This window comes from Crocodylus porosus, unplaced genomic scaffold, assembly GCF_001723895.1.
Source record: "Crocodylus porosus isolate Cpor-Errol unplaced genomic scaffold, CroPor_comp1, whole genome shotgun sequence".
NCBI lineage: Eukaryota > Metazoa > Chordata > Crocodylia > Crocodylidae > Crocodylus > Crocodylus porosus.
Window position 1 is genome coordinate 1,072,539 of NW_017728915.1, and position 8,244 is coordinate 1,080,782.

General features: G+C 47.1%; 2 protein-coding genes across 4 annotated transcripts in view; one reads left to right on the forward strand and one right to left on the reverse strand.

Annotated features, from left to right (window-relative positions):
* The first annotated feature begins 2,902 nt into the window (after positions 1 to 2,902).
* The window catches only part of CNGB1 (cyclic nucleotide gated channel beta 1), a 119,579-nt gene continuing 114,237 nt past the window's right edge, over positions 2,903 to 8,244 (forward strand). The window contains exons 1-3 of the mRNA XM_019535482.1: positions 2,903 to 4,218; positions 4,491 to 4,612; positions 5,352 to 5,433. The gene's annotated coding sequence lies outside the window, so the exon portion shown is untranslated. The remainder of the gene's footprint in view (positions 4,219 to 4,490; positions 4,613 to 5,351; positions 5,434 to 8,244) is intronic.
* The window catches only part of TEPP (testis, prostate and placenta expressed), a 19,031-nt gene continuing 16,227 nt past the window's right edge, over positions 5,441 to 8,244 (reverse strand). For all 3 annotated transcript variants that reach the window (XM_019535489.1, XM_019535490.1, XM_019535488.1), the window contains one exon: positions 5,441 to 5,973. In XM_019535489.1, coding sequence (XP_019391034.1) covers positions 5,943 to 5,973 — 31 coding nt within the window. In that variant the 3' untranslated portion in view covers positions 5,441 to 5,942. The remainder of the gene's footprint in view (positions 5,974 to 8,244) is intronic.

Below are 8,244 nucleotides of genomic sequence, written 5' to 3' on the forward strand. Positions count from 1 at the left end.
ATAGTTAGCTATGTTAGTCTGAAGTCAGAAGGCAAATAGATTTGCACCTTGTAGACTAATCAGAGCTATATAACATAAGCTTTCATGAACCCAAGCTCAGTTCATCCAATGCTATGAAAGGACATAGGTTCATTAAAGGCAGGTCCTGTCAGACCAACCTGGTTGTCTTTTATGACCAGGTCACAAAATCCTCGGATGCAGATGTCACGGTGGATGTAGTTTCTCTGGAATTCAGGAAGGCCTTTGACACTGTCTCTCACCCCATTTTCATTAAAAAAATTAGGCAACTGTGGTGTTGATACCTACACAGGTAGATAGGGCTCAAATTGGCTAGAGGGCTGCACCCAGAGAGTTGGTCAGGCTGCAGTTCTGGGCACTGCACTTCAGGAGGGATGTGGACAACATGGAGAGGGTCCAAAGGAGGGCCACTCACATGGGCAGGGGGCAGCAGGGCAGGCCCCATGAGGAGAGGCTATGGGACCTGAACTTGTTCAGTCTCCACAAGAAAAGGCTGGGAGGGAATCTGGTGGCCGTCTATAAATTTACCAGGGGGGACCTGTGGGGAACGGGAAAGTCCCTGTTCCCCCCTGAACACTACCAAGAGTAACTAGGAATATTAGCCACAAGTTGATTGAGAGTAGGTTCAGGCTAGACATCAGGAAGCACTACTTCACAGTCAGGGTGGCTAGGATCTGGAACCAACTTCCAAGGGAAGTGGTTCTCACTCCCACTCTGGGGGTCTTCAAAAGGAAGCTACATAATCACCTAATCTGAGTCATTGGACCCCAGCATTCTTTCCCGCCCATGGCAGGGGATCGGACTTGATGGACCTGCTCAGGTCCCTTCCGACCCTACCAACTATGAAGCTATGAGACATTCACAGACCTGGGTATAAGATGAAAAGAATGATTTGAATACAGAAGACAGGGATGGGAGATGGGGAAGTGGGGCAGTGCTGGGAGAAGCAAACAAGCTATAAACCCATAGGGACAAAAGGGTCACAAAGGCTAATCCAGGTAATGGGCTAAGAATCTGTAGTTCCTGTTTGACCCATACTTCCTGCAGTCCAGTGTGTGAGTGATTTCTTGTTCTGCAATTTCCTGTTCAAGCTGGTTTTTAAGGTTTTGCTAAGAACAACCGCCTTGAGGTCAGCAGTGGAATGTCCAGGGATGTTAAAATGTTTGGCTGTGCCAAATCTTGGATCTAATGTCAGATCAGCTTTTTAAAGCCATTCAGAATCGGTCACTAAAAGCTGTTCGGAGTCTTACATAATGTACTCTTGTGTTCAAGTGAACTTGCCATTTGAAGCTGAATATGAATAGCCCACGGCAAAGCTATGCTACAGGCATTCACTCTCCCAACCAGCTACTTCTTTTGTCACTGAGTGGGAGTAGCTGAATAAGCTTGATAGTTTTTTACTGCATTGTGTGCTTCTGTAGTGTGTCTGTATTCAGTCCAGTAGCTTGTGATCTCTATGCTAGGGCCGCATCACCTGTTGTTGTATTTTAAAAAAAATATGGCATCAAGCTCTGGCATTTTTCTAAATGCATACTGTATATTCTGAGGTATCCTAAGGCCTTCGGAAAGGACCCATGAAAAACTACTGAAATAGCTGAATTCATTCACCAGTGACAATGTGGCATCTTGTGAGGCATTATGCATGCTAACATATGACGGATAAGTTAAAACCAGACCAAACTTCACTGGGAAGATACTAAATAGAACAAAATTGAAAGAGAAGCATTTGTTGTACAGTACCAACAGCTACAATTTGCTGTATCAAACTTAAGGGCGCAGAGAATAGTGGATGAAATAAAACTTAAAAGAAAACAGGGAACAGTATACAACCCCATCACTTACAAGTCATAGAACTGTATCAAACTTAAGAGTAGAGACACAGTAATGTATTAAAGCTTAATAAGCAAACAGTGTGTATTGTACAATACCAACAGATGCAAGTTAGTGAAAAAACTATGTTACCATTTGGGTAACCTCTGAGGCTCATATAAAGGAGGGTGACCTGTACTACTTATGATGGAAAGTGAGGGTTGGAAGGGACCTCAGACAAACATCTAGTCCAAATCCCTGCTCAGAGCAAGACCATACACAACTAGATCATCCCAACCAAAGCTTTGTCTAGCTGGGTTTTGAAAACTTATTTTGATTCCCTCCCCTGCCTCCCACCCCCTCCAGGTCCCATCCCTTGCATTAGCAGCTTCATAATATTTTGTACAATCTAAAATGTTCCAGTATCACCTGGAAGATGTGATCAAGATCAGGACCTCTATTTGCCAGGTGCTGCCCACACAGGCAGTGAAGACCTTATTGTCTAAATCATGGGTCAGCATACAGTGACCATCTTTTCAAAATGAAAAGGTGGGACATGCCTACCTTTCCTTCCCTGCTCCCTGCCCCCCTCCGACTCCTCTTCCCTCTCTGCCAGTGGCATGGCCAGGGCAGATGGGAGGCTGCTTGTTGCAAGCTCAGGGTTCCCCATCCTGCTGCCCTTCCCTTGGGAGGCCTGCACTGGCTGTGCACCTGCTGCCCGTTTGACAGCAGTGGGGGGTGCAGCTCCATGCCCAGGCAGGGGCTGCCTCGCCATGGTGGCATAGCCAGTGCAGGGCTCCCTGGGCAGGGCTGCAGGTTGGGGAGCCCCAAGCCCACAGTGGGCAGCCTACATCCACCCTGTGCACAAATCTTGGTGGGCGGGCATTTACTTCTATACCCTCCCTGAGGGGGTGTGCGCAGCAGCAGGGGGCTGCCCCTCCACCTCTGTCAAGCTGCCCTTGGCTTCACCTGCTCCACGCCTCAGCCCCATGCACTGCCCTGACTGAGTAGCACCCCCCCCCAGCCCCACTCCCTCCCTCACCGTGGGGGCCTCAATCTACACTACCTCCCCTGCACTCTGCCATGCCCCTCCCCCCTATAGACTTACCTGCAGGGTGCTTCTCTCCACGCTGCCTGCCTGTATCCCTGGCCATATGCATGTATGCAGGTACGCATGTGCATGTGGTGCCCCCTGCATCCTGCTCCCCAAAGTACCTTGCAGGCTGCAATGCTTCTAGCCCCCAAGGGGAAACCTGCAGTTTCCCATGGTTTTCTGCAGTGAACAGAAGACCCAGATCCCTGCAGGATACTGCGAAGCTGTGACAAATGCTGTCCCAGAGTCATGCAGCCCAGGACTGGGACTTGATGTTCCCATTCTGGGACTGTCCTGCCCAGTTAGGGATGGGTGGTCACCCTAGGTCAGTACAGGATACCCTTTGTGATACAGATTCTCCATGGCTTGCAAGTCTCCACCCCCAGGTGCAGCCATCTGCCTGCACTTACCTTTGCCACTGATGCACATCCCCTCTGCAGTGAGGGTAAGCATGGATGTGGTGGGGCAGCAGGTTTTGTAGCCAAGGGGAGTGCTGCAGAAGGGATGGGTGACACTGTAGCTGCATGTCACACAGCTACACTGTGTTAGCACTGCTAAAGCAAGTACTAAATGACTCCACAGTAACTGCCATTACTGAGTAGTCCTGGAAGCGCATGGGTTGTTTCTAACCATACTACGCAGTAGCAACGAACTAGTGTGTAGTAGCTTGTTGCTACTGTGCAGCAGCATTGGCGTCATGGTTCATGCTTGCCAAGGGTTGTCTAGACACCCACTGATTCTCCATGCTAGGTCAGACCTTTGTGAGCTGAATTGGACCTCTTTGTGGCCCAGATCTAGTCTGTGGACTATAGGTTGCTGAGCCCTGCACTCTAAAGGGATGAGACAGACAGCAGGAGGGGGAAGTGAAAGCAGAGAAAGGTGAAGTGACTTTTCCAAGTTGCACTGCAGGCTAGTGGCAGAGCTGGTAAAAGACGGCAGGTATCCTAGACTACTAGTTCTGTGCCCTCTCCCTTAGGCCATGTTGTCTTCCCCTAAACCACTACAATGCACATATTTAACGGTGCATACAGCCTAGTTGAAGGCATGCCACATGAACAAATGTGTATTTGATGCAATAAACCATAGCTAAATTCAGTCCAAAGATAGTTCCCCAACAATACAGCATGACCTAATGTTGGGCTCCTATATACAATGCGGGCCCAATCTTGGGCCACCGAACTGAACATCTGGTTTGTAATGGTTCCTTTTCCTTTACTGCAGAGTCTTCCTGGTGTGTTTGGTATACATTAATATACAGCCCTGAGCTCACCACTCTCAAAGCCAAGCCACAGAAATAGGTATGTTATACTAGTAACATGGAGATTTGAGACTTCTCATTTTAGTACTAATGGTTAAGACAATGTTTTCAACCTTTTTAGACTCCAAGCACCCCTTGTAAAATGCCAGCTCTTAGCTTTCATTTATTTTTTGACTATGGAAAAATAATAGAGCATTCTTTCTGTTGCAAAGAACTCCAAAAGGCCACAACAGGGCAGATTGTTTTTAATACTATGAAATCCTGTTTGAAATCTCTGGGTTTATTTTGTGAATCTCTTTGTACACCTAATAGTGCTAACATTGCGTGGCAGCCTGCAATATCCTTGAAAGGATCTCAAGACGCCTGAGGGTGCTGCAGCATCGTGGTTTCGAGTCAACTGTGTTAAGAGGTGGACTTCAAAATACGCTGGCTTAGTAAGTAATGTATGTCTCCCTCTTGTGGCTTGCCACAGCTGCTCAAACTGCCTGCAAATAACACTTCCTCTGCACTGCAGTCAGTCACTGCAGTGTGTTGTAGAGATGCCTGGGTTTGCTTAACACTAGCTAGCTTGAGCACTGATAGTAGGCTGGCTGCAGCAGCATGTTATCTCCATGCAGGCTGCAAAACTCACTGGAGGAGCAAAGTAAATTAGCACATGCTGAGCTCTGAACTGCTGTGGCTGGGCTGCTACTGCTGCAGTAGGGACATCCCTTTAGGCAAAGCAGCAGTGCTGAAGTAAGCCAAAATGAAGGGGGAGCTACATTCCATTAGCTTTTTAAAGAAGTGAAAGGCCAGTGGGGACAAAGTTAAGTGGCTTCTTCCTCTTTGTCTGACAACAGTGCGCTGGCCTTGGTATCATGCAGAGGCCTTTGTTTGCTCAGCAGGGTTAAATTCCAGTGCTGGCATCCAAACTTTCTGGTTATGTGTTCTGTTATCTACAATATGTATCTATGTGCTTGGTAGCTCAGAGAGACTGATGGACTCAACTGAGAGATCCATTGGTTCCATTTTTAGGTCTGCACCCATTCTAAAACCACAATCTAAAAATACTGAATCTATCCCAGGGCTGAGTCCATTCTGCTGCACTGTGGAGAACTCAGAGCCGACCTGGGACTGAGAGTTTCTGCTTGGTGCCAGCCTGTGCAGTGGTAGAACACGTTCCTGTCCCAACAGGATCAAAAGAAGCTCTGGGAAGAGGACTGGATTGGAGAGTGAGAGGCAGACCCATCCCAGTGCCACACAGAGCTCTCTGGAGGTAGGGTCTGGAAAGGTGAGGGACTAGACACTGGGTAACGGACAGGGTGGGGCTGGAATGGAAAGGGAAGAGACCATCTCTGTATGTGCCCAGTGTCTTGCTGAATGGTGCTCTATTCCTTGACTGGAGATTTTCAGGGTTTCTGCAGTGTAATTAATGAATTAGTGTCTATGAAAATGCCCAGAAAACATTTTTCTTCAGCTCATGGTGCCCCACAAACAAAGGCTTGGGCTGTTGTCTCCATTCTTCATAGCTCATGTTAAAAGGGCACTGGTGGGAAAGGGAGGAAGGTCTGAAAATCCCTGGGAAGTGCCTTCCAGTTCAGCCTCTTCTATTTAGGCATCTTTTGTTTTCAGAAACATTTTTATTTACCAGGAAGCACCACGTGTATATATTGGTCATCCACAGGGCTGCTGCTAGATCCTATTCTCATGAGACTTGTGGAAGCTGGCTGTCAAATGCTGACCAGGTTCACCTTGGGCTCCGCACCCTTTCCTGTTTCCTGCTGTCTAGTGCCAAGGCTGTAGGTAGTGAGAGCGGCTAGGAAGGAAAACAGGCACAGTGTTTGATAAAGCCCCAGTAACAGGCTTTAAATGCTTTCACCATGTGAGCTGAACAACTTGAACAAAGGACATCCTGGCCTTGGGCTTTGGCGGTGCTGAGAGGAGCCTTTTCCTGACCTGGAATGAGGGGAAGAGGAGCCTTCCATTTCTGTGGGAGCATGTTGGGGGGCCCTCTGAGGCCCTGACCCATGTCCCCTGGATTGTGATATCCTGGATTTCAAAATGAACAGAAAATAAGGTGCTCTGTGATATGCTGCTCTCCACAACTCTTAGGAAGGCCTTGGCCAGGAATTCCACCTGCCCTCCAGCTCTTCATAGCTGTTTCTTTGTTGTATATTCTTTTCCACTCACCTATCAAAGGCCTTTGCAGCCTTGGAAAACTTTATAAGAGTGTGCATTAAGTCAGAGAAGCTACTTCTCCCTTCTTGGTGCATCTATACATGCAATAAACTTTGGAGCTTATTGCTCCCAGGCACACCATTTGAACATGCGCCTGGGACTGCAGCATGTTGAGCCAGGTTGGAGCAGTCCCAGCTGGTAGGGGGCCCCAGAAGCCAACCTGCTAGCCCGAGGCTGCTCCCCCCAGGCTCAATGTGCTGTAGAGGGGCTGGCTGGGGCACGAGGATGATCCACTGTGGGGCTAGACAGCAGGGCAGCCCTCTCACTGAAGCATCCTTGTGTCCCAGCCACCTGGGGGACCATCTACACAGGAACTAATGCAGAGTAAAAAAAATCTTATTTAGTTTTCTCCAGCCTAATAGGGCAATATATGTAGACATGCGACACTTACTGCACAGCTAATTAGTCTACTTGGCAGTAAATGTCTCATGTAGATGCACCCTCTGTGAATACCTCTCAGTGGATAGGCTGTAGCTTTCTTGTCTTAAGCTCTTTCTTTCCCATGTCTCACCTTGGCTCTTAGTCTGTCTCCAAGGACCCTCCATTTCAAGAAATCCAACCTTTCTCTTCTTGTACATGCACAGTCACTGTACACCTATTTGCAAATAAATGTATTTCTGTGTCTGATAGATGGACTATATTATGTGCCTGACTTGGAGTTCTGTAGAACTATCACCTGTTTTCAGTTTGTACCCTGAATTTCATTTATAATGTGAAAAGTATGTGCTATGGTAATGACATGTAGTGGCAGAGAAGTTAAACACAAAACTCAGCAAAAAGAAAACTTATGACTTGTCACAGTGATTGTGACAATGTACACTTCCCTATAGTATATGCACTGTGTTAATTATAGTGATACATGTCCTATTGATATGGGACAGAAAGTGTACTTACTGCAAAGGTCAAACCTTTCAGCTTTCCTAAATACTGTGCTTCAAAACTTATAACCATGGTGTGGCATTTGATACTCTGCTACGCTATGACACTTCTTGTAGGGTATTTATGCTGCATACAAAAAAGGAGTCTAACACTGTAAAACACTTTAAACTGCCAGGAAATGGAGGATGAATTACTGCTCTTCATGCATTCCCTGTATGCACTAGTTGTATGCACACGTTCCTGATGGGAATGGTGTATTTGTCAAGACTAATAGTAGAGTTGCTTAGTAAATCACTTTCTTGCCTATTTAGGCAATGCCAGGAGATCAACAAGAGCCACTTCCAAGTAGCCATTGATCCCTGGTAATATCTGACGGCCAAGAGCTCCCAAATTGACAAAAATGCACAAAAATAAAAATACAGACACCATTTCTGTCATATGAAAGAAGGCAGAAATGCCAATGGCAGCATGGAGAGGTTTACTCTATCATTCAGAAAGCAGGAATAAAATATCTGATCTTCCTGGCATGTATATGTGCATGAAAAATCCAGATTGGCACTTGCATGCTAGAAAGGGAGGAAGAAACAAACGTGTTCCATTTTCTTCCTATGTGGCTGTAACCTGGAGACTGGCAGTTCTGTGCTTCCAAGCCAGGCTCACTTTCCTCCCGTTTGTGAGTGGTTACTGACATGAGTAGTGTCAGCAGAAGGAATATGGAGCTCACCATCTGCCCTCTCTGACTACCAGACAGAGGGAAGGCTACAAGGGACTCCATGCAAATGATTTTCTTCTCTTCTGGCAGCTTCCCTTTGGTAAGACCAAGCATATTACTCATAGATTTCATATTTCATAGACATTAGGGCTGGAAGGGACCTCGGGAGAGTCCAGCCCCCTGCCCAAAGGGCAGGAAGTCAGCTGGGGTCATAGGATCCCAGCAAGATAAGCATCCAATTTACTCTTGAAGGTGTTC